At 33.1% G+C, this 27,996-nt stretch overlaps 1 protein-coding gene across 1 annotated transcript; it reads left to right on the top strand.

Annotated features, from left to right (window-relative positions):
- Window positions 1–491: 491 nt before the first annotated feature.
- LOC145581039 (uncharacterized) lies at window positions 492–27,784 on the top strand. Its single transcript, XM_081638110.1, has 4 exons — window positions 492–732; window positions 994–1,306; window positions 1,403–1,529; window positions 27,593–27,784. The coding sequence occupies exons 1-4, from the start codon at window positions 492–494 to the stop codon at window positions 27,782–27,784; spliced, it is 873 nt and encodes a 290-aa protein (XP_081494236.1).
- Window positions 27,785–27,996: the final 212 nt, after the last annotated feature.

Raw genomic sequence — 27,996 nt, 5'->3', positions numbered from 1 at the left:
AGGCAACGTAGGTGGATAGAATTCTTCAATGATTATGAACTAGATATCCAATAACATGAGGGTAAAGCTAATGTAGTTGTTGATGCTTTAAGTCGCAAGGCAACTCATGGAGGTGAATGCTTTGGTAGTGGCAGATGAATTGTGTAGAGAAATGAGCAAGTTGGACCTTGAGGTAGTGCCACATGGAACGTTGGAAGGAATTCATAATAATTTGAGTATCCAACCAACGATATTTGATGAGAATAAGGACAACCAAGCAGGGGATCGATGTGAAATTAGATCGTATAAGGGAGAAAATTAAGCAAGGGAAGGCAACTGATTTCAATATCCATGATGATGGAAGTATTAGATTTAAGGGGAGGTGGTGTGTACCACAGAAATGTGAGGAGTTAAAGAAGAAGTTGATGGAAAAGGGGCATAATACACCCTATTCAATTCATCCATGAGGAGATAAGCTTTACAGGGATTTGAAAAAGGTGTACTGGTTGCCTATGAAGGAAGTAGCGGAATTTGTAGCTAAGTGTCTAACCTGTCAGAAAGTTAAGATAGAGCATAAGAGACCTCAAGGAACTGTGCAACTGCTCGAGTTCCTTAAGGCCTCAAAAATGGAACAACTTGCAAAGGCTTACATCAAAAATGTTGTGAGGTTACGTGGAGTTCCTAAGAATATCGTTTTTGATAGGGATTCTAGGTTTCTTTCAAAATTCTGGAAAAGTGTCAAGGAGAACTTTGGTATGACATTGAAGATGAGTACATCATTCCACCCTGCAACGGATGGACAATCTGAGAGGACTATCCAAAACATAGAGGATTTGCTATGATCTTGTGTATTAGACTACCAAGGTGGATGGGAAGATAGCTTAGACTTGGTAGAATTCTCTTACAATAATAGTCACCATGCAAGCATTGGCATGACACCATTTGAGGCCTTATAAGGAAGGAAGTGTAGAAGTCCACTGTGTTGGAGTGACATTAGTGAGACAATAATTTTAGGTCCTCAATTGATAGAAGAAACAACAAAGCAAGTGAGAGAAATCCAAGCTAAGATTCAAGCTGTCCATGATAGACAAAAGAGTTACGTAGATTTGAAGCGTAGAGAAGAGGAATTCCAAGTTGGTGATAAAGTTTTGCTTAAGGTTTCACCAATGAAAGGAGTAATGAGATTTTGGAAGAAAAAGAAGTTGAGTCAAAAGTACATTGGACCATATGAGATTTCGCAACGAATAAGAAAAGTTGCTTATAGGTTAGCATTACCTATGGACCTCAGAAAGGTACACGATGTGTTTTATGTTTCTCAATTGAGAAGGTATACCCCAGACAAGTCGCATGTCCTACAACATAAAATTATAGAACTAGACCAAAGCCTAACCAATTAGGAAAGACTTGTAAAGATTCTTGACAGTAAAGTGCGTAGTACACGCAAGAAAGATGTCAAGATAGAAAAGGTTTTGTGGTCAAACCAAGAGACTAAGGAAACGACTTGGGAGACTGAGGATGAAATGAAAAAGAAATACCCAGAATTGTTTGAGGTTAGTTGAGTTACGGGGACATAACTCGTTTTCTTTAAGGAGGGTAGAATGCGGTAGAATTTCGCGCTTTTTACCTTATTTTCAAGCATTTTTGTACATTTTTAGTATAATTTGCACAATTTCATTCAAAGTGTAGAAAGAAAAAAATCGAGAAAGGTTACAAAAAGTACAGCAACTATAAGTATTAGGAAAAGTTTTTTTATTAAATGGATGAAAAAGTACGGTTTTAAATAAGTTTTGAACAAAGTTTCATGTTTTTCGTGCCCAAGTTTTGAGGACGAACCTTCTTATAAGGGGGGTAGACAGTAATACTCAATTTTTTTATAATATTTTTATATATATATAAATTATTTATTTTATTTATTAAAATAATTCATTTCATTTTAAAAGGAATTAATTATTTAAAGAATATGTAAGTGTATATAAATTAATTGGGTTATGAATTGAGGCAATAAAAACATTTTGAATTGAGTCAATTTTATTTAAATAATTGGACCAACCTATTGAGAAATTAAGGAAACTTAAGAGCCTGATAAGTTGGCCCCAAAGGAAAAGTTAAGGGGGAGTAGGATTTAGTAATTGCAGTTTTGCAATTATGAATTTTTGCTTTAAAAGGGGAGTATAAATACTTTAAAACCTCAAGATTTTTCCACTCAAGATTCATAATTGTCAGATTTCACAAAATCCCAAAAACTCTCTCTTTATTTTCCTCTCTTTTTCCTCTCCTTTTTCTCTCTCTTTCCCACACCTTTCTCTCTCTCTCTCTCTCTTTCTCTCCCACCGTCGCCACAGGAGGACCACCGACGCCACCACCGATCACCGATGACCACTGACGGCCAACAGCAGCACCGGCGACGTGGTTGCCGTCCACCTTCACTCTCCTCTTCCCTCATTTTCGATTTTCGGTATAAAAGAAAAAAAAACCTCTTTCTCTTCCTAATTTAATTATATTGTTTTATTGTTTTTAAAGCATGATTTTAATTATATTTTTGGAATGATTTTGGGTTTATGATGTTAAATTATTCATACGAATTTCAAATTTTTATTTAATGAAGAACCCTAAATTATGAACCCTATAAATTGGAGATTTTATGTAATTGGCTAGGGATTTATGCTAGGTTGTTATTGATTAATTCATGGTTTAAACATGTTTTTAATGAGTTTAATGCCCGCAATTTGATGCTTTAATTTAATTATACACACTACTTTTTAATTATTGAGTTAGGGTTTGATCACCCATAAAAGGGAAAAAGGTTTCAATGATTTAAATGTGATTTCCTAGTCTAAAAGTGATGTTTTATATTATATAAGTATGCTGGAATTTTATTTAAATCACAAAAACTAAGTCTCGACACTTTTTTAACTAAATTTCAACGCCAAAAAGCGTCGAGAATTTGGTTGTCGAGAATTCTCGACACTTTTTTGCGTCAATAATGTCGATAGTTTTTTATGTCTACAATTTTCTTTGATTCTTTAAAGCGTCGAGAATCTCGACACTTTTCATTGTCGAAATATTTATTTGTCGACACAATTAACTGTGGACAATTTTATTTTCGTGGGTCATAGCAAATTTGGCAGTATACATCTTGGACTTTTAAAAGTGTCAAGAATTTGATGCTTCCCTCTTTTTCCTAAATTCATAATGAAATGCATCCATAATGAAATGATTATATTATTGATGTTATTAATGTTCACAAATTATATATATTTATTTATATACCAAGCAATAATTTAAATGTGCAAAGTAGAAAATAAAATTAATAATGTTATACGTCAAAAGGAATGTAATAATAATAATAATTACAATAATACATTGTATCCAAAAACATATAAGCAAAATTAAACTTATTACACCATAATTTGTCTGATATAAAGCTTATCTAGTACTTGTAATGTCTAAATAATCCAAAAGGAAACCTTAAAGGTTAAAATATAGGGTGTAGCTAGTCTTAGTTCAACCAGTTAAATCTAATCGTCATCACCAAACGAAAACCATTCAAACTAACGCTTATTAATATAATTACAAGTTTTGTTCGATATGTGAGTCAATGGTTCAACGAGCTAATACGCATCTCTTGATTCGGATCTTCCGCTACCATGACCTGCAGAGTCATTAGAAACCTAAAATTAATATAAACAAAATGTAGGTAATTATATACAAAACAAACTTATTCTAGAAAACTAAAACATAAAGAATACTAGATCAAATTATTCAGATATCTGTGCAAACCCAAGAGGCAAAATTTCAACAGGAAGCACCAACCAAATATCTATGCTAGCTAATCTAAATCTTAGAAAATTAAATCCAGTCATACCTCAAAAAGTTTAGTCTAGCTTTTAACTAATTAAAAGAATTAACTCCAACACATTAGAAATTTAAGAAGATGGAGAGAAATAATATGGATTGATATAGTACTTACAATTAGTGTCTCAGAATAAAAATTAATTAGCAGGCCCCTTAATACCATATGCTGACACGAACAAACCTACATAAATACACTTGTTTCTTACAAAGCAATGGTGTAGAACTAAAAACATGTGAAATTCATATAATAACACCAATTATTATCTACAGTTCTGCATATATGAATCATAAAGTTTTTTACATGGAACATGGAAAAATGTTCCAGACCTACAGATATAGAGGTCCGTAGAAAAAAAAAAGGAATTGAAGTTATATGCAAGAATATAAGGAATCCATACTTTATGCTCAGAAGGTCAGAAGTCATATTGATTAATATCCTACCTTCGTAAGAACTAAGAATGTGACTTATAAGAGAGCTGCATTCAAGAAGGTACTAAATTTCAGTGTCAACCTCTGGTTATAATAGTAGATTAAAAATTAACACTAACATTAAGTTTATCATCCCTACAACACCACGAATATAAGAGCATGCACATCTAATCTAATAACAGATTAAAAGCTACAAACCATTAAAAAAAGGAGCATTAAAAGTTTAAAAGATGTTGTGAAATAAGATAAAAGACAAATCTTACTTTATCCTAAACTAATATACATTAAATCATGCACATCTAATCAACCATACACACAATCACACAATAACAAATAATTAATAATTGTATTAGTAGTACTATTACTAGGATTATGATAACCAATATTGGAGGTTAAATTTTCAAAATTCATAGCTTCCTAAATATTAGAAATCAATGAGCGACAGGCCAGGAATATATCAGGTGTAAAACAATAATCTACCTTGTAGTCGTGGATTTTTTGCATGCCGATTCTAGATAGAATGATATATAGTCTATATATAGCTGATCCTAATTCAATTGCTTCACCAATAGCTAGTGTTCTAGCCTCAAATCTGATCCAATAGAAGGGAATTTTTGATAAAGATCATACATAAACAAAGAAACTACATCATTAATATTGATAGGAAGGTATATTAAAAGCTAAGAATGAATAATTCATAATAAAAGCAACAAGATATCATATCCCGCAACCCACCTAGTCACCTACACTTTATCCTATCTACCATAACCACAAATAATTAAGAACAACACCAACACCAAATTTGAGACATCTATTTGCTTACCAAATCTTAATCATCTATTGCTTGCTTGACCGGAGTGAAAAACTCAACATATTATACATTTAGGCCTGTTTATAGTTCTAACTTCCTAGCAATCACTGTATTAATACACTTGGTCATAAAAATCATAGTGGTTTTCAACAGACAATTGCAAGACCGAAATATACAATCAGAGCATCCATTCACCATAAATACTACTCTATATGATATCGATATAGAAAATAGTTAAACCTAATAATATACAATAGATAAAATAAAAAAAACAAAAAAAAATTAAAAATTAAAAAAAAAAAGCAACGGAAAGTCAATTACCCATCTTTATAGCCCAACCTCTAAAACTGCAATGGAGGCTAAAAGTTGTCAATGATATTACTAACAAAGAAATTGGTTAACCAAACCTTAGACTTTAAAATTGAATTTGAACAATAAATGTGTATTTATTTCTACGCATTGTAAACTGAAATGAAATCGATGAAGCCTAGATAAACACAAATTAGAGAAAACCTTAAAAATGGCAAAATTAAAACACGAAACTAAAGAATCACACCAGAAAACAAATTAAAACGAGTGAAGTTAAGGGTAAACTATAGAAATTAGAAGACAAACAAAAATGGATTGTCGATCGACTTCAACAATTAGAATCAAAAATCGAGATGTGGAAAAAAAATTGCACCTGCTAGAAATTCCTTGAGAAGTACAGATCTTGTGAAGACAAATAAATTCATTAATTTTTATAAGTAGATCTTGAATTTGGAAGCAAAGAATGGGAAGAATTTGAGTAGTGACAAGAGCGAGAGAGAGAATAGAGAAGATGAGAGGGGCGGTGGTTGAAAATAGAAAGATTGAGAAATGATAACCCTAAGCTGCAACGTATTATCACGTGCAGGGCATGTGATTATGTTTCTCGACGCGGAAAATAGACGAGAAAATCAAAGGACGCTTAAAAGCGTCGATGAAACACGGAACTCTCAATTTAATTGTGACGGTCTTCCCTAGTGTCGAAGGTAAAGCGTCGAGAATATAAGCATTAAGTAGTAGTGAGGCTAGGGTTCGGTTGCTAGCTAGTCGATTCTCAATTGACTACTAGTGTGTTATATCAAACCCTAGGCAAGGCCTTTTTTTATTCATCACATGTATAATTAGAGTCCAAACCAAGCCCAAAATACTTTCTATCTAATCTATCAGCCTTATGTGTGACCTCATAGGATCCATTCTATTAGGCATTGAACTATTTGACTAGTCTAAAGATTATTTATCACGTCTAGCAACAGACAATGACGACCCAATAGAAGGAACTTATTATCTCCATGATTTGATCCATTTATATATTTAGTAATTGCACTTGCTGAAGACATAAATCCTCTACAAAAAACTCACATTAGCCGACCTTGAAACACCCTAGCCACTGAAAAATCCACCTAACCGAACCTTGAAACACCTAGCCACCAAAAACTACAACGCTCGAATTTCTAACGGCCAAAAACCACCTCTCCTTTACCCTTTCACCCTTAAAATGGCCGGAATCGACCATGGAAACCCAAAATGGTAAATTTCGATGGTCAATTTGGTCGTTTCAAGGGTGGGGCAGAAGGGGGTGGTTTTTCATGATAGTTTTGCACTGTGGTTTGCAGAAGTTAAGCTATTTTCGGGGTGAAGGAAGGGGTGAACGGGTAAAGCCACCAGTGTAGGGTGGTTGTCGCTCGATTTCGCCGGTCAAGGTGGGGCAGTGGTGGTTTTCGGCTGGAGTTGGGTTGCCGGCGGTAGTGTCGTGGTTGGGCTGGTCCTAGGTTAGGGTTTCGATTTTTTTTTAATTTTTTTTTCTTTTTAAAACCAATCAATGTGTGATACGTTCACTTGATGGGTCCCACTAAAGGATTTCATCCAAAAAAACCGTGAGATGGTGGTGAAATCCAATTATTGGGGTGGTTTTTTTTTACTTTTTTTTTTTTTGAGATTTTGTGGTGTTATAATCAAATTTTTTAGAAATTTGTGGTGTTATTTTCTAATTTATTTTAAAACATTTTTTATGAAATATAATTAGGAAAATTGGTTTTAATAATCCCAACTTTTTAAAAAAAAAATTATAGTCCCAAAAGGAATCAGCAAAAACAACATAAATAACACTTTAAATTATTTTAGAAAGACACCTATATAAGTTGAGATTATTCTAGAATAATCAAAAGTTGGTATTATTTAAAGAAAATCGATTAAAGTTGGGATTATTAAAATCAATTTTCCTTTATTTTATTAGGAGTATGTGTTGTAATTTTTATTTAACTAAGTTAAACTATTTATGGAGCTAGCTATAAAAAAATATTAAATAATCTACTTAAAAATTTTAATACCTCACGACAATCCCCAAACAAAGAAAAGTGAAAGGTGAGTTCCCAAATGATGAAAAGTAGAAAAGGTGAATCCCCTATAATGTATTTTACTCTATTCGTTAATATTCAACTGCAATTTGCTATCAGATTCCCAGCTTAAAAATCAGAACTCTTCGCCAATTTGACATCATCGATCCTTAGTTTTGATTACTTCAACTCGTGATTCTGCATGATGTAACTTGCAGTGGCATAAGAAAAGTCCTCATAAATGTTTTTCATGAGAAATCGACGCGTTACACTTTTCCGATTATTATGGAAAGTTAAAACTCTATAACCAGCTCGCAGAGAATTCTAACTCTCTACAGCGGCGCCAACATTATTTGTTATATGCTTTAGAGTATCTTATCTCCTTGTAATTTAGACATAAACAAGAGCAATAAAAATTCTAGATATATGCGAAGTATATAATAGTGTGTAGCAACCGAGATGCTTTGTTTTTTTCATTTCTCTAGCGGTGATTAGAATGTACATCTTAGTTTATTCTCTAGTTAAGATGGTAGAAAATGATCATCAATTTCAAATTATTTTATTAACACATTTAGATTGATAGTAAAAGATATCTCTTATTATTAGCTAATGAACGTGAACCTAGTCATATATTGTACCTAGTCACAATTTGGTGATGTTGAGTGCTCTAATCGTCTATTGTATACTTTTCCAAAATTCATTTTTCTCATCACTCCATAAAGGGAGCAAAAATGTTTCACTTAGATATGAATACATAAACATAATCTCCATTGTAGGAGAATAAAAAGATTCATGGTACTCTATTAGATCCTATTGAATATAGAAGGATCTCTTCTTTGCAACTATCCTTCTCCATTCTCTCCCGAACGACAACCATAGATGTTCACATTAATAACTAAAGAATAACCACCAAAAATTTTATAAAATCGTGGATGTTTACCACAGAAACATTAAATAAATTTAAACAAAGTAAATACCTATCAGTATCCCAAAATAGTCAAAATGATACATTATCCTTGCTCCTAGACCTTTTGACATGTATAAGAAAATCATCAAATCAAACTTCAGAAGAATCTTTCATACTTGCATCACTTAACTATTTTACTTAAGTTATACAAAGTAGTAATCTCTTAAAATTGTCATTTAGGTTATACAATTAGGCATCTAATATAATATTATGTGATTTATAACATCCACATATTTCTTAGGATATTTGATCACACCATCACTATAGCTAAGGAAATCATGTGGGTTGGAAAAAAAAATTTATAAAGGCATTATGTTTTATACGTATATCCCTATGATTTCATCATAATAATTGAAAACGGATGCACCAGAAGATTCGGTAACATTAAAAATATCCATGACAATTAGAGTTTCTATATCATTCCTTTTTATTTAATTAGCATGAACACTGACATTAGAAATAATTCATTGTAAATTTAATCATAGTGATGGGTACTCCTAATTGAATATTTTCTATTTAAACAAATTAAGAGCACTAATTTCTTGACCATAAAATAACACAGGATATTTTGCAATGACAATATGAGAAACATTTATTATTGATTCAAATCAACAAAAGTTAATTCTATAATAAAATATAAATAAATTTATTTATGGTAATCATTAAAAGACATTCTAGATTTAAAGTTGAAACTAATTACGTTTACATTTTTAAAAAATTAACAAATTACATGAAACGTAAATTTTATGTGTATTATATCATTGCTAATTTAGAAATAGAAAGTTGTAAGGATACGATCCAATAAAGATAAATGATCATATATATTGTTTATCGAAATTGAAATTATTTGATTCAAGCATATTAAGTGCTTTGTTTGGGTTCATAACCGTAGATTAGAGCAACTTCTTAATTAGCATTGTCCAAGTGAATTTATATTTAAAATTGCTTGAAATTACATCATTTTTGAACTAAACTATAAGCGGAATTGGTTTGTGCATCATTAATGCATCTACCACATGACCGCACTTAAAAATCAGAATAGTATCATTGTTTCACAAGAATATTGTCAGTACAAGTTTTATTCATCGAAATAGCTTTGCCTTTTTCTTCCTCTATAGTTTGGGTAGTTAATCTAACAATGCTATTGATATTAAGTGGTAATGTCATCTATAAAAATAAAAATTTATTAAATGACAAAAAGATATTAATAAGAAATTAAAATTAACAAAAAGTAAAATGAAATAAAATAGGGCTCGAACCTTAGGGTTTAAGTGAGTTCGACTATGCGAGTGCCGTGGTGCTAGTGGGTGAGTTGGTGACTTAGAGTTTTGGTGCAATGTTTGTGACTGTTTTTCTCTCTTATTTGGTATTAAGTAAGGACTTATTGTCAAAAATACCTAATAAAATGATACACGTAATATTATAGGAACGAAAGATGTGTTTAAAACTAGCATAATGAAATAAGAAATAAATTTTAAAAATATTGAGAATCGTTAAAACTTAAATAAAATCAATCGACATTCGATTGCACGTTTTTCAAAGTAAATGTATCTAATTGAGCAGTGTTTTTTCTCTATATTAAGAGCATTTTAGGGTATAGGTCTAACCACATCAATTAACTCTCCGTTTCTGGCATGCTATAGTTAGAAAAGTCTCTTGGTGATGGGAGTGGGAGATTGCTAGTAAGTCGTATACTTTGCCAACTATATTCCATTTTAAGGCATTTCGTACTTAAATCACCTTCGTGAAGATATGCACTCCAATGCCATTGATGTCTAATAGGTTAAATAGTAATGGCTGGATCTGTTTTAAATGACGCATTATTGCATGAATAATGTAATCACCTTATGTTTATTCTCTCCTCTCTCCTCCTTCCTCTCTCCAAAACCTTAGCCTCCATTATATTGTTGATTTTTGAAGGGGCTTCCATCGGTTTTAACCAGTGGAACGCCCCATTCTTTGTTTCTTTAAAGTTTTTTAGGTTTATAAAAATGCTTCCTTCGTTTGGGAGGAACATTTCTCTCTCAAATGAAAGGGTTTTCGATCTCCTTCAAAAGACAAAGGTTTTTTTACCTCCTTAAAAAAAACAAGGTTTATCTCCACTTTTCGAGGGAGAAAGTTCTTATTTTTTAATCCATGTTATTAGATCTAATGGATTGTCATGAAATTATTTCGTTGGTAAAAAAAGTTATCAAGTATTAAAATTCAGACAGATGAATCAAAAGGAAAACATGCTCACGGCTACAAAGGATCGTTAGATTGTCTCTCTAACAAGACTGTGTTTTCTTACGATATTAGCGGGAGATGTTCCACGGTGCAAGGTCTACTCGACGATCATAATTTTTATGAAGTAAAATTTTATTTGATTCAATATCTTATGTATTTGTTAATGTCGAATCTCTATTGCAGATGTAGTATGGCTTTTAATTAATTAATAAATTATTTTTTCAATTCAAAAAAAGAGAAAACTTTGTTGTTCAACATCTTGGACTAGCCGTCCTTTAGAATGTATTGTGAAAAGATCATCAATTCCTAATGAAATGGATATAGCAGCGGCTTGCTTGAAACCCAAGGTATTTACTTGCTCCGGGATTAACCCTACAATTACTGATCAAGTGACCCCATAAATACTAACTAACTTAACTTATGTATTACTTATAAGTAGGTAACTCCTTTTTAACTTAGCAAGTAACGTAATTAAATAAGTTATCCCTATATTACTAGGGGTGGCAAACAGGTCGGGTTCAGGTTGATCTGTTTAGATAAACAAGTCGACAACCCCAACCTGAACCCGACCTGTTTATGACAACAAGTTAGACAATGGAACCCAAACCTAACCTGCTAATAAACGGGTTGACTTGAAGCCGACCTAATTTTATGTGTTAATTTTTTAACTTTCAATTAGTGGAAAGCTAAACGTTGCCCTCGAATATCTAACTAACGCCCGCAAAATAAACTAAAATTACAAATTTACCCTTTTTTAATCAAAAAAATTACCCCCTCAATTTACCCCCCTTCATACTACCCACCACTACCACCTCTTCATACTAACCACCACTACCACCACCACCACCTCCTCCTCCTCCTCCTCTTTTAACCACCAACTCCTTACCTCCGGTTCACGATCTACACAGCCGCGGTAATGACGAGTGAGGACAAAGGGAAGTCGATCGCCAGCGGAGAAAAATGTTTATTTTTTTTTTATTTTCAAAATTTGCTGCAAACACTTAGATTTTTCGCACGTCCTGGCTCAAACGCCTTGTTCGTACAAACAACCATGTGGTTGTATGAAAAATCTGGGTGTTTGAGGTGAAACGCCTAGATTTTTAGAATATCCTAGGCTGAAACGCCTAGTTTTTTCGAATAGCCTAGGATGTTTCGAAAAAACTAGGCGTTTTAGCCAAGGGTATTCGAGAATTCTAGGCGTTTCTAATTTTTTTAAAAAAATTATTGCGACGTACTGATTTCGTACAATTCGACGAGCCTTTGGAGAGCGTCTAAGGTTGTGTTTCTGGTATTTCGTCGTTGTCCATAAGATCTAACGAATTTGATTTTGCAAAATTTTAAAAATTTGTTTGATTTTGAAACTCACGGTGGTTGGGGTGGTTGTTCGATGAGCGTTAGTGGCCGTTGACCACTAGAGAGAATAGTAAAAAGTTTTGTGTACAGTAAAAGTGTGAAATTGAGGTAAACTTAATTATTTTTATAATCATTATTATAAGGATAAATAGGTAATTTTATTTTATTTTGCGGGCGTTAGTTAGATATTCGAGGGCGATATTTAACAACCCCTTTAATTATGGTCCAATAACATACTACTTGAATAAATGAACTAAATATTTTTCATTAACAGATGATAAAGTATCAAACTGTACAAGTAAAAGTTACAAATATAGTGAAGTCTGGGTTGAAAAATCATATTAAAATCTTCTTCTTTGAATCAACGAGTATTGTTCTTTGTGGTCCAACTTCAATGGTGTCAGGAGGAAAGCCAGCCATTTGTGCCATAAATTAAACCCTAAAATAAGAACAAATTATCAAAACTCAGACTAAAGCAGATGAAAGGTGAAATATAAAATGAAAAAAATCACATTACCCTTTATCTTTCAGAATAATAATAATAAAATGAAACATATGCCTATTTAAAGTAAAAACCATACAAGGATTCCCTCGTTTTTAGAATCTTCACCCCCTTAACAAGGTAATAATAAGCATTTTTAATGTTTCTTAACAAGATTAAACGACATAATTTTAAAAAGAATGAAGTTTATGAGTGAATTACCTTAATGAGTTAGTTGAGGAAGATTAACAAGTTTGGATTTACCTTAAACCAACAATTGATGAGGAAAATTAAAAACAGGAGAGAGGAAAGAGGAGAAAGGAAAGGGAGGAGAGATTAAGGGAGAACGGCGTTTTACAATTCGGGTTAGCTATTTTACTTTAGAGAATAGAGATAGCCACTTATGGGTTGGGCCCAATTTTTTATTTTTTTTAAATAAAAAATAACTAATGATAATTTAAACTAATTGGTTTAGACAGGTGTGTTTCGGGTTGACCCAACCTAAAACTGACCTAATTAGTTAAACAGGTTAAGGCGGGTTATTTTCGGGTTGAGATTTCTAACCTGAACCTAACCCATTTATTTTCAGGTCGGATTTGAGTTGATCCAATTACATAAACGAGTTGAAAATTTTAATCAAAACCTATTTAATTCGGATTGAGTTCGGGTCGGGTCAGCTTTTGCCAGCCCTATATATTACTAACAAGAAGTAACCCCACTTTATTAGCAAGTAACCAAGTACCTCACTTTTACTAACGAGTAACCCCATTTTTGTAAACAAGTAATCCTTATATTTAGTCATAGTGTAACGAAGAACAAGAAGTTTTTTATTTTTTATTTTGAATAAACGAAGAACTGTTATGAAATATTTGTGGATATCCATTATCCTCCTTTATATCATTTCGGAACAATCTAGAACTAGGGTTTATATTCTTATCCAACCAAACCCTAGTTATATTGTATGTATATATATCTCTACTCGATGGAATAAGAATGACTGATCTATTCTCTCCCAATTTATTTCTATTCCCTTTATTTCATAACTCGTTATCAGCACCATAGCTCTAAACCATCAATTAAGATTATATTTCAATCACAATTATCATACTGTTGATTCATTTGCGAAAGAAAGAAAAAAAAAATTGATGACCTTGAAAAGCAATCAATTTAGCATCAAAATTACGCTTAAAATTAAGCCAAGAAAACCATATTAAAATCCCCAAATTTCTTCATGTTCCGTTATCCAACACCGCGGCAACACCATCACCATCATCGAAGTTGAAGCAATCCTGATTTCAAACCCAAAAACAACGCCCTTTTATATTTTGTAAATTTAATAGTGTGTCTATCAATGGCAGGGCACTCGAAAATGGGCGATCCTATTAGCAACGATATGATTGCAGGCATTCAACAGAACAAACTCCGATTTCTCGGCGAATTCGTTGAAGATGAAGGTGATACTCGGAATCTCGCAGATGCAGCTTAATTACTTGGTGGTTGCGTTGGATTTAGGGAAAGCGTTTTGGGTTAGGTCTTCAAAGGCTTGTTCCTCGTGGCCTTCAAAAACAAAGGTAAACATTAGTATGTTTCTCTATAATATCATAGCAGCTTCAATGATTTAGTTCGTTTTGATTATTATTATTATTATTATTATTATTATCTAATCTTTTGAAAGCTCTAAAATATTCTATGTCTATAATATCAAAGCAGCTTTATTGGCATCTTGAATTATTGATGATTAAACAATATCATCCCAACCCAGTCTTTCTTCTTATTCTACAACCTCGCTAGATATACTTTCACAAAGAAGTAAAAGAACTGTTACTTTATTTAAATCAAAATTTGCAAGAAGTTATATAGTGCTATGCTAGTGAATATGCAGACAACTGATAGATTTTGAATTGAACTCATCTCGGTGAGTGTGTTAGGAGGAATTCTTCTATGATATACGTACGTGGCAAGTATATAGTTGACTTGTTGATTTGTATACTTGGTAGGTTATTTGCTTTTCTAATACGTAATACTTGTTGTATCCTTTCTTAAATCTTGTTATCTTGTATGATCATGAACTCTATAATTTTTCTAATTGATTCAGATGTTTTTGTTATCTCTTGATAGTCTTCTTGGACAATGGTTATTGAGCATGAAGCGTAGTATGTGATTATCCCTACTAGTTTGTCTCTTATAGAAATTTAGAATTATTATTGGTATTAAACCTTAAATGTTTATGAATGTTTTGTGCGTGAACTATTGTAATCTGGGGTAGTAAATAAATCATTCTTGTTGTTTGTATATTACGTTAAAGTTAGTTGTCATACCTTATTATGGGTGATGTTGAATTATGTGCTACAAATTTTTATGTGTGAACTTGATATCTCAAGTATGACAGATTTTTCCACAAACATATGACATGTTAATCTTATGTGCTCATGTGATTGCTTTTGTTTCCTAATCTTTATTTTGGCAAGTATAGTTGAGTAGATCAAGTAAGATATACGTGTTATTTCATTGATGCAAAGTAAAGTCAGGGGTTTGCTCTTTGATGTGCTACTGCCGCTGCCGATAAAAATGATTGTTGCATACTTTATTGATTTTAATGAATACTTCATTAATTTTATTGAATTTGATTAAATAACCTTATTTCGTATAGTCTCTTGACTCCCCTCATATTCACTGAATGTAATTTGTAGTTTCGCACCTCTTAATTACTTTGCATAGGTATTAATAACTGATTTCATGATTAATATGTTTGATGTACTATATCTATCGTATTATCATTATTGTTAGTAACTCTTCTATAATAGATAATTTTAGTAAGTATTATTGGATAGTGGTTGATATATTGTTAAGGTGTTGATGTCTTATTTATTTTACCTCGAAAGCGCAAGACGCCTACTAATAACTTTTTATTAGTGAAATTTCATGTCTTGCCGCAATTTAGCATTACTAAGCCGTATTTGTTCTAAATCAACTTTATTATGAATTTCACCCTTTACTCTCGTGCGCTACTCATCTGTGTTATGTTTTAATTAATTTTGTTTAATTAGATATATATTTTCAATTGGGTGGTATATTTGTATGACAATTTTCTTATATATTATGCATAGTCTTTGGACTATATATATATATAAGTTTATAATACATTAAACTAGTATAATGCTTTGGAGAAAATTATGTAACTTTGACGATGGAGTGATGGATTTTCATATTTATACTACATAATGATCATGTTTGATTCAATTTAACTTCAATTGATGTTTTAGACGTTCATTGTACATAAACAACAATATAATTTCTCACCTTCTTGTAACTTATTGCTAATATATTATGATTTAAGAATATTATAATGAAATTTGCATGATCTATAAAGGTAAAGCATGTTGCTTAGATGTCCACTACATAAGTACAAAAGTTTAGAAATGATGACATACTGTCTTTTAATTTGGTAGTTATTATAGATATCACACTTTGGGTTAGTATTATTGATTCATAGATTACTAGAATCTTATTCCCAAAAATAAATGAGAAATAATTGTATGATTGAAATGATACATGCATGTTTTCGTGATGAATATAATTCATGCAAAACTTATAAGATCTGTAAATTAAACATGATTGCACAATATTTTTTTTGAGCAAGAGATGGATGACGTTGTGGCAAACTTAGCTGTAAAATATACTTATTATGCCCATACCTATAAGAGATTAATATAATTGGGCAAGAGTTACAAGCAAGAGTTTATATGAATAATTTTATTATGCTTGATACAACATTGCTAATAGAATTTACGCTTTTAAAGGTGATAGAGATTTGAATATTGTTGGATTCATTTCATGCCCTTTATGGAAGGATTAGGGGGGAGATTATATCTATTCCATTATTTTATGTAATCCTTGCACATCAATAACAAAGTATATTGATGGTTAGTTTGGTACATACATTATGTCAATGATTTATTTAATAGAAGTGGCTACATATTAATTCATATATTTCGAAATGATACCATCCTGAAGATGGATAAAAAATAAATGTCATTAATCGTATATATACTATTTGCAAATGCTCCAATTAAAATTGATGTCCAAAAAGGAGGACAACATCGATTACTGATAAACCTATAGCACGCCTGAAGCATGATAGATCAATAAGTTCTAAAGATAATTAAGTATCTTCGAAAAGAAAAGGAGCCAGGACATGACAAACTTAAGGAAGTGATAAATCCCAACATTTCTAGAAGAAATAACTGTTTGTAAAATTCTTATGCTCCATGATTATATAAAGACTCCAGAAGAGCAAGAAATGTCCAACAAGATTGACATGTATCAAGTTATAGTCAAAACTCCAGCAAAGTATAAGTAATTATTGGATAAAATATTAATTGATTGTCTTGCCAATTGTATGAAAAAACACATGTTGGTGTTATAATACCACATCATATCATGGCCATGCATAAAGTTCGTTTGATAAGTGATAACTAGTATTAAAAATGACCAGATCGAGTTAATTCAAATTTAGAGAAGTGATTGGATGTGATAACTAAAATAGGCCATCCGGGTTTAATAATTACCCGTTATAAAAACCTGAAGTAATGTGCTGACGCTCTCTCAATGTTAGATTATATGAAATGAATTGAATGACAAGACATAACATTGAGATTGGGCTATATTTGGGTTGTGATTCATAATAATTTGTATTGATGAAAATTTCTAGAGTTAATAGGTTTTGATTTCTAATATAAAATAGTAATGGGTGACCAGAAGTTCACCAAAATAACTTATATATTACTGTCAACTATTAAGTGACCAGAAGCTCACCAAATACACTATTTAAGTTTTTAAAGATCCAAAAGATCACCACCTAGTAGAATTACAAGCAAGTGATTTATGCGTGTATAACAATTCTTTTGATTTGGGCTATTATATGTCAGCACATAAGAAATGAGAAAAGAAGTAAATTCACCTGCTTAACATATGTCTCCCCATTAATGTTGAATTATTGATCTCCTGAAGAGAACAAATTATGAAAGATTTAATAATAAATACATATGCATTATGCAACGTATAGTTAAGGAAGAAATGATTTAAAATTGCTCTTTAGAAGAGATAAAAACTTGTTTAATATAATTCTTCTGAGAGATAAATTTTGTTGATTATGATCCTCCCATGAAATGAATTTTGTTGCAAATTTGTATACTAAGTTGGTGAAGAATTGTGATGCCCCTATATATGAGATATTATACCAACTTAGGGGGAGAATTGGAGTAAGTTGGCAAAAATTAATTAAACTGATGATCCCTATATATATAATGGTAATTTGAAATGTTATCTAGCCAACTTTCATCCATATGTTATCAAGATATGTTACACATTGAGATAAAGCTTGCCAATTGTATATACTTGAATCACTACACCTGAAGTGTAGATTATATGATCGGTTCCAAAATAAAGATGTGATATAGGGCAAGATAGTGCAGTTGACACTTTTAATAGTGTAATAGTATATTAATACCAGGTGTATGAAATACTCTTGAAGTTGTGTAGATATTTGAATTATTACAATAGATGGCCTATGATGTAAGAAAATTATGATGGTACCAATGAAAAATGTATCCAGATATCATTGTCAAAATAGCATGTAAATTAAAATTGTACCTTGAGGAATTATATGATGATACCGGTATATGATGGAACTGATAAATAATGCATATGCATGATATAATGGACTAGTGAACAAGGGATTTGGAATATATGTCCATTTTAATATCGACATAATAATAATAATTAAAGTTTATCATAGACCAGAAGTCCAATGAAATATGGATTTTTAAAATCTACACTGTACAATGTCTTGCATTATTTTGAGTCTTATGTTCATGTGCATCTGTGAGTCATAGGTTAATGGATACTTATTGCATGTGTAGGAAGTTGTTAGATGCATTACTCATGGTATATTTTGTTCAATATCTTATCATGATTTCTATATCTCATATTGCATGCACTAATTTCTATATGATTATTGTGGTATGTGTGAATGTTTGTAACTTTGATGGAAAATTACGAAGAAATATTTATATTCCAATGGGCTTATAGTTGTAATGAAATTATTGATGACGTGGATTTTATAGCATCTTATGAATTAGAGTTCCCGAAAAACTTATGTACAACGTACTTATATATCCAGCCCTACAAATTTTATATTTTGAATATTGTAATTATATCAAACTTTGGTCTATGTGACTATATTGTTGACATCTCAACCTGAAGTTTGAGCATATGAGAATTAGTGAGATCGAGAATTACTATTTGTATTTGCATGAGAATTATCATGCCAATTATGAAAATTCTAAAGAATATCAACGGGATAGTTATGCGTGAGATTGTTTTATTATGATCCAGAAGAACCATGATCAATGTATATAATTACATGTGTTATATTTTTAATTCATACAAGATTGGAGAATAACATTAATAATAGCATGTGTTGCCATATAATTATTAAGAAATGTTTGATCAAATAATAATGATCATCAATATATATTTCTATTATTCACGGCCTCCAAAAGAAGGCATAAAGTATAATGGTTAAGGCAAATTTAAACAAAGATTTCGAATGAAATGTGGACAAACACATGTATTATTATCATAATTATGGTGATATGAAGACTCACTTGTTTGTGTGAAAGATGTGAAGATTTAGGAGGATCGAAGATCAAGGAATGATACTATTCTGCGCTTTGTGAGAAGATACTCAACTAATTTGGATTCATTGATGCAGGACTAGAAGATCTCAAGTTATGTTACTTATGTATTCATCAGGGGGAAAAAATACGTGTTGCACTCTTTTTCCCTTACCAAGGTTTTGTCCCACATTGGGTTTTACTAGTAAGGTTTTAAATGAGGCAGCACCTTGAACGTATTATAAGGAATGTTGTACTCTTTTTCCTTAAATAGGTTTTTATCCCATAGGGTTTTTTTTTATTAAGGTTTTAACGAGGCACAATCTTCGATAATGGACATCCAAGGGGGAGTGCTATGAAATATTTGTGGATATCCATTATCCTCCCTTGTATCATTTCGGAACAATATAGAACTAGGGTTTATATTCTTATTCAACCAAACCCTAGTTATATTGTATGTATATATATCTCTACTCGATGGAATAAGAATGACTGATCTATTCTCTCCCAATTTATTTCTATTCCCCTTATTTCATAACAAAAACATGATTTTTTTTTTAAATAAACAAATAACAAGAATTTAGAAGAGAGAGAATTGTAGAAAAATGCAATGGAGAAATGGAGAAGAGAGAAATTCAGTACACAAAATGGCAGAATCTTAATTTCAACAATGATTCATGAACATATATGGGGTACTCAACCCCTATGAAATAATAACCTCATACGAAATATACTTATAACAAATTACACATAACTCATACAAGTTATTGAATCATACATGGAAAAAGCTTAAATTTCAACGGAGGTCGACAACGATGGTGCTGCACTTGTCTGGTCCATACACTTTCGAATTATTGATTTAATTCAATTGAGATACTAAGTTTATTATGAATTTCGATTGATTGTGATTCCAAGTTCATTTTAAATTGATAGATTATGGTGTATTTATATTAAAGAGAGGTAAGATTAGAATATCTACAATAGAGAATAGAAAAAAAAAATGCAATATAGTATTATTGAAGAGAGAAAATAAATAACAACAATTAATAAATTAATTTGAATGATATATAAACGGAGGAGAGAAAAAAAATTTACGACACAAGAAAAAAGATATGTCACTTACTTAATATACAAGAGAAACTGGTGTTGGGTTTCGAAAAGTCCGACTTTCCGCGGAAACAAAACCCGACCCAAGACCCGCTCACAATTATTATAACTAATAAGCATAATTAACAAGATAAGGAGAAAGACAATATCATCCTTAATGCGCGCTTCCCTCGCTTTACGAGCTCTTACTTCGAAAGCTTCAAGTCCCACAAGTGCGTAGACCTCCAACGGAAATTCACCCGCAACACGACCCGTCCGGTCTCTAGTTGGAGTTTAGCCGAGCTAGACAAAAAATAAACTTACTCGAGTTTTTCTGAAATTAAAGGTTTTCTCTCTTTTGGAGATTCCTTATTGAGTTCAACTAAAGTCGGTTTCTCAAATCCCAATACTTTAGTATTTATAGAGAATTTCCACTAACATTCAACTCTACACATTTGTGGGAGAGTCGGTAAAAATCTTTTTTCCCTTTTATTTTTAAGTCAAAAGAAAAAGCAATGCAATAATTAATCAACAAGTGTCAAGTAAGGAGGGAGAAAGTAGGTGAGGACCACAATGGGGAGACCAAAGACTTGCTCCCCAAGCCTAACCAACCAGCTCACTCACACGACGCCACGTGGCACCCAACCTTGGGAACCAAGGTGCGCCCAGCTGGCGGCCTTGTGCTTGGCTGGGCCTGTCGGCGTGTGCGTGTGCGGGTTCGACCTAGAAGCCAAGCGCGCCGGATCGCACAACACGCAGCCCGCACGCATTGCGTGCTTGCGGTGCTACTGATGTGCTTGCGCTTGGCTCGGCCCAACACTCCACATTTACGCACACAAGGCCCAACAATCAATGCGGCTGGCCTTGCTACGATGTGCGGGCTGGCTACTAGCCATGCTTAGCTTGGTGCGCATGGCTGCGGTAGCCTAGCCTTGCACGGAAAGCTAGCTCGGCCATGTTAGGTATGTTGAGCTTGCAACCAAGCCTTACCTTGCGGCAATGGCTTTGGCTATCCTATGCCAGTCACCCTTGACATTGATAGGCTAGGCCAATACGATGCTAGGATTTTTCGAGCACTGACTTGTTGATTAATTGGTTTTTACAGTCTCGTCTTTTTATTAATTCGACTCGACTTGCGACGCTTGATCTTGACGCTCTTAGCTCGATTTCCGCGTCTATGTTCATAATACTCGAGTGACTCATTAATTCCTTTCAGATTAATTCGTCGTGACAGATCGTTAGTTGCTTGGGTGTGACCCGAAGAGTTCAATCAAGATTAAGCTGTAATATTAGTTATACATTAATATTACTGATCGGAAGCGGCCTCCAACTAGGCATTCTGATCACTTGACCTCACTAAATAATTATCTTTCTAATAATTCCAAACCCTCTATCGGAATAATACACTTGTTCAAAGGACATCGTTCTTATCAATCTCCCACTTGTCCTTCCGGGCAAGTGCGCTTTTTGTGTATAGCCATATTTCTTATGTCACTTAATGTCTCTTCATGAATTATAAGGTAAGATTATTCGTCATCCTTATAATGTCCAGAAGTGTTTCTCGAAATCGGAGTTCGACTGTCAATAAGCTAATGATTTCTAAAAATCTATCTGAGCACGGCCATGTATTTTCACAGTCTCGCTCTTCAATAGGCCTTGTAAACAACAAAGACATGTTCCCTATTGTTAATAGGGCGACATTCCCAGTCTTGTACTGTCAGCTTCTCTTACTAAGAGGACCTAGCCGCCCGAGTGTTGCCGTTATAATCCCCATGTACGGCAGACGTTTGACAAAAATCAAAACGAACTAATACTCAAACAAGAGAACTCACAATACTCATGGTCGAGGGAAGAGGTTCCGATAGCCATAATGAGAGGAATACTTATGACGATTTTTAAATCTCTTAAAGTATTCTCATAGGTCGATCCGGTATGGTTCTAAACCAATACCAGTGCATATGATTTATGACAATCAAACTACACACTAATCTCAAGTGGTCATTAATCGTCCATTATTTAAATGACTTCGATGAAGGATAATTTTCGATTACAATATTCAATGTTCACTTAATAGGTGTTTCTTTATCCAAGACTGGTCTTGATACCCTATTTTGAATATTCTCAAAATCGAATGGACTCAATATTTAATCCTGAACCACAATTAAGTAGAAATAGAGTGATAAAATTGCATGAAATTAAATTACTCCAAAATTTGAATGGTTCATCATAGTGTTTTACATTAAAATATTCTAAAATTAATTAAAACACCAAACAAGGAAATCAAAGCCAATCACCAATGTGCCTGATTCCCATTGCCTCAACGTGCTTATTGTGTTTCACTTGAGGCAAAAGTTTAGTAAGTGGATCGGCTATATTGTCGTCCGTTCTAACTTTACAAATTCTGATTTCACCCTCTGACTTCCATTCCTTTACCATGTGAAATCGCCGCTTGATATGTTTGACCTTCTGATGTTCCTTTGGCTCTCTGGCTTGAGCAATAGCTCCATTGTTGTCACAATAGAGGGCTATTGGACTCTTGATGGAGGGTACAACATCAAGTTCACCAACAAACTTACGAATCCAAACTGCCTCCTTAGCTGCTTAGTATTCGGCTTTAGTTGTAGAATCTGCAGTTGTGCTTTTCTTAGCACTCTTCCAACTAAATGCTCCTCCATTTAGATAGAATACATATCCTGACTGCGATTTGAAATCGTCTCTGTTTGTTTCGAAGCTTATGTCGGTGTAACCTTCAATAACTAATTCATTTGAGCCACCATATACTAGGAATTTATACTTGTTCCTTTTCAGGTACTTTAGGATATTCTTGGCCGCTGTCCAATGTGCCTCTTCTGGGTCTGAATGGTATCGGCTCATAGCACTCAAGGCATACAATACATCTGGCCTAATACATATCATGGCATACATGATCGATTCAATAAGCGAAGCATATGGAATCTGATTCATCTTTTCTCGCTAATCAGGTGTCTTTGGACACTGCTTCTTGCTTAGGGTTATGCCATGTGACATAGGTAGGTGACCTCTCTTGGCTTCCTCCATTTTGAATCGTGCCAATACCTTTTCAATGTAAGTACTTGAAAGGAATGGTATCCTTCGAACAAGTGTATTATTCCAATAAAGGGTTCGAAATCAATTATAGAGCTAATTATTCAGCAAGGTCAAGTGATCAAAATGCCTATTTAGAGGCCACTTTCAATCAGTAATATTAATGTATAATTAATACAACTTAATCTTGACTGAACCCTTCGGGTCACACCCAATCAAGTTAACGATCCGTGTCGACGAATTAATCCAAAAGGAATTAGTGAGTCATTAGAGTATTACGAAGAAAGATGTCGGATTCAGATCTTAGAGCGTCGGAACCGAATCTCAAGAGTCGAGCCAAAATTTAGGAATTGGCGAGACGAGAAAATGCTTCAAGTAACAAGTAAAACCCTAGCCTCGCAATGGCCTAGCCACGTGAAAGTCTAGGTAAGCGCGCCAAATGGAAGCACGCCAAGTGGCAGCGGTGGTGCGCCACGTGGCAGCTGGCCGCGAACCCGGGTGATAGGTCATGGATGCGAGCCAATGCGTGGCGGCCCAACCAAACCCATCTTAGGGTTCAAGGTTGGGTGCCACATGGTTAACTCGAAATGGATGTGAGTTTCCTTGGGGAGCAAGTGAGGAACTAGTCCTCACCTAACCATGTGATATTTGTTACTTAGTGATTCCTTGGTTAATTTAACTAGGAATTGCATTTAACATTCATTCCATGTGAGATATTTATGAGAAAAAGTCCCACATTGAAAAATAAGAGGATTTCACAAGGAAGCATTCCGTATAAGTACCCAAGCCATACCTTGGGAATTAGTCAGTTGAGATGAACTCAATAAGGCATCTCCCATTAGGTGAGAAAACCTTTAAGTTCGTAATACTCTAGTCTTTCTTGGTCTAGCCCCGGCTAAACCCCGGGGTAGGGGTCGTACGGGTCATGCTTGAGGGTGGACTCCGTTGGAGGGGCCACATTTGGGGCTCTTTCCGTTCTTGAGTCCGTGTTCGTTTAAGTAAAAGATCTGGTGAGCGAAGCACGCTACAAGGGTAAGATCGTCTTTCTTTTCTCTTATAAATTATGTTATTAATTATGTTAATTAGTATGCTTATATTTAGTTGCATTTATTTATGTGCGGGTCTTGGGGTCGGGTTTTATTTCCGCAGAAAGTCAGACTTTCCGAAACCCAACAGCGGTAACGGAGCTTCGCTCATTTAATTTTTGTAACTATTTTATCAAGATGATTAAAATGGCATTTAATTTCTTGTTATGCTCGCTAATTAGATTAGAAGCTCGTTTATTTATTTTAAGCTCGATTTATATCAAATTTTGGCTCAAGAACCCAGATTTCGACCCAAGACTAGTGAGTTTGGGTGGAATCGATATTCTGGAACTCTTTTGACCCTTTTAGAATAGTCCAGAAGCCAAATTCTGCTCGGAAACACTGTTTTCGAGGCTTTTTTCGTTTTATCAAAAATTTTGAATCTTTAAACCTTGATTGTTTAATGACATATTAATTGTTCATTATATGTTTGGTTATTATTGTTAACCTACTGCATATATTAGCCTATTTTGAGCATTATTAGCAAGTTATAATTAGTGCTCAAGTAGTTAGCTATTTTTTCACAAATTGCAAATTAATTGCTTTGTGTGTGAAAAGGTTTGAATTTGAAGTTTTCAAAGTATTAATGTTTCAATCTTTAATTATTTTAAGTGGTGGGAAAGTTATATATTACTAGATTCTATGATTGTTTATTGAAATTTATTGATTTAATCATTTATTCAAGTTGATTAAAGTCATAAAGTTTCAAACTTGTGAATAAAATGTAATTAGTCTTCATGTTGGAAGATGTAATTTTTCAAACTTGTTTGAGTTCATATTTCCATCTTATTTTAATTTTTTCAAAAACTCATTGTTAATTTATGCATGGTTAAATAAATTATGAGATTAGCCCTTATCAATTTTGTTGCACCAAATTAAAGCAAAATTATTAAAGATTGGTTCTTGGAATTAATTTTGGTTATGCACTTGAAATTGAATTTATTTGGGTTAAACTTATTTTATTTTTCATTTTTGCCCAAATTTAGTTCTAAAAATAATTTAGAATTAATTGTATACGTTACACGAAATCGGGATAAAAATCCGAGGTGAGAGCACGAAAACCGAAGCACTCACCCACACAAAATCTCTCGCCAAGCTGGGCTGCTTGCGCAGCCCGCATATGGCTGCCAAGGGATGCGGGCTGGTGCCTGGGCTTTGCGTTGCTTGAGCGATGTGTGCGTGGGGCCGCATGCTTGGTGTTACGATGATGCACTTGGTGCGTGAAGTGCTGCAATGTGTGGCAGCAGCTAGCACTTAAGCGTCGTAGGGGCTATATCTTTTGCATATTTTTGCCGATTTAATTATTTTAATTGTGTTTAAATTATTATAATTAAAAATGGAGGCTAGGCCTCAGGTTGTGAGCGACATTTGCAAAATATTTTATTTGGCAAAATTATGGGTTTACCGGCTTAATTAATCGGATTAATTAAGTTGGATGCGGAATTTAGTGGGAGCTTCATTGTTTATCGCGTTTAATCACATAATTGATTAACAACTTTGAATAGTTTTAATTAGGCGCGTTAATCGAATTAACCACCGTAATTAGTTACTAGTTTGCGCAAAATGTTGCATTGTTACTTGTTTTTCGTTGTAAAATGCATGGGCCAGTCACATATAGTGAATGGATGAATGGAATGTATATTAGGTTTATGAAAATGGAAAGTAGTAGGGCTCGATTAGGATAGAAAATACGGACTGCGTTCCGTCATGTATTTTTGTAAATCTAAATACGGTCTGCGAACCGTTGCGTATTTTTGTACCTTTATATTTAGATTAGTCCTAATCGTAGATACTAGTAGTTTCATAAATGATGGTGATGTCTTGAAGACGGCGTTCTTTTGAGACGAAACCTTAAAGTTGCAATGAAGACCCTTGAAGACTTGAAGATTCAAGGGGTCATTATAGTTGCCAAATGCATCATTTACTTATGTCTTTGATATATATTTATGCTTATATTATGAATGATATGTTAGATGCATGCTTAGGATTTCAAAATGTTGCGATGATTAATTAAGTTCACTTAAATAAACCAACATAGAAACCCTAGGTCCCTAAAATATTGAGTAAAACTTGTCATTCTAAAACAACACTTACCGAACTAATGAGAATAGTGATGGGTTATGCCAAAGCGAGGCATCACTACTTTCCTAGGAACGTAAGGTATACCGGGTATGCATGTTGTTTTTGGTTAAACTCAATGATATTAGTGATGGAGTCCTAACATGTCATGGAAAAAGAGATAAATTGTCGCGAGAGCATTAGATGCGACGATTTGTCAAACCAACATTACCACAAAATAGGGAATACATAACGCACAATATAGAGCTGTCAAGTTAGATAGGTGATCCCTAGAATTCTATAGAATGCCTATGTAAGATGAGCGCTTTGTATGTTAAGACTTATAGAGCGCCTGTCATGTTAACCGTTCTATATATTTTGTATAAAAAAAATGATTATAGTTATAGGTCGCCTTTCTTTGATAACCGATCTATAAGTTTTAGCATAATTTAAAAAATAAAAAATAAAATAAAAGTCTTACCCTATGAATTGCGAAATAAAAACCTACCCCTCAACCCGCCGCTCTCCGCTCTCCCCTCTCTTCTTTTTCTTTCTCCTCTCATCTTCTCAAACTAAAAATAAAATTCTTACCCTATGAGGTAAAAATCATAATTGGGCATGTAAATCCGTTTTTCGGTTTAAAAATGAAGATCAACACGTGGTCATTCGTATAATTTCCCTCAAGTTTTCAAAAATTAAATTCGAATGCATTCAATCTAGATCTGAGAATTAAAGATCGAAGGAATGTGGAAGGTTTGGAGCCAGAAAATGAAATGTAATCTCATTTGTGTTCGAATTTCAATGTTTGATTTTGTTTTTTGGTTGTTTTAAAGTGATTGATACGATTTTTATGTTTTTTCTATCGATCTATAGTACATGATTTAATTCTAATTCAAAATTTTGATCTTCATTTTAAAATTTCGTATTGCTTCTCAATTATTTTAGATCTTTTGGTAGGTGTTTGGTTTTATGTTATAATTTCTGATTTTTATCTTTTGTCAACTGATTTTCATGTTTTATTTTCTGATTTTCATGTCCTTATTTTGATCTTCATCTCTTATCAATAGATTTTCATTTATAATTTTTGATTTTTTTCTTTTATCAATTGATTTATATGTTATAATTTGGATTAATGTCTTATTTTTCATCTTTTGATTTGCAGGTGTTTGGTGCGGCTTCTCTATTTTGTGCCTTATTAATGAAAAAGGTGATTGAGGTTAGTGGAGGCTGTGCGGTTGTAGAGATTGGTGGAAACACTGCTGGTGGTGTGGTGGTTGGTGTGGAGGTTTCGACTTTCAAGGGTAATTCAAGTCGGTGCACTTCTAAAGTTGTTAGCATGTTGATAATTAATTAGTTGTGTTAGAAAACTTATAATGTAATTTCTTTTTCTTACGGAATTTAGTTGTTACGAGTATCATTCAAATACTTGTATTTTAATTTTTTTATAAATAAAATGTTATTGTTATGGTTTTTTTTATTATTTTTTTATTTATTACGTATGAATTATTATTATGAACTTAATTATTATTATTTATAAATAATAATAATAACAATAATAATAATAAT

This window comes from Chenopodium album, chromosome 15 (assembly GCF_948465745.1).
Source record: "Chenopodium album chromosome 15, dcCheAlbu1.1, whole genome shotgun sequence".
Classification (NCBI taxonomy): domain Eukaryota; kingdom Viridiplantae; phylum Streptophyta; class Magnoliopsida; order Caryophyllales; family Amaranthaceae; genus Chenopodium; species Chenopodium album.
The sequence above is the reverse complement of the archived record's forward strand: the minus strand, read 5'-3'. Positions and strand labels throughout refer to the sequence as shown.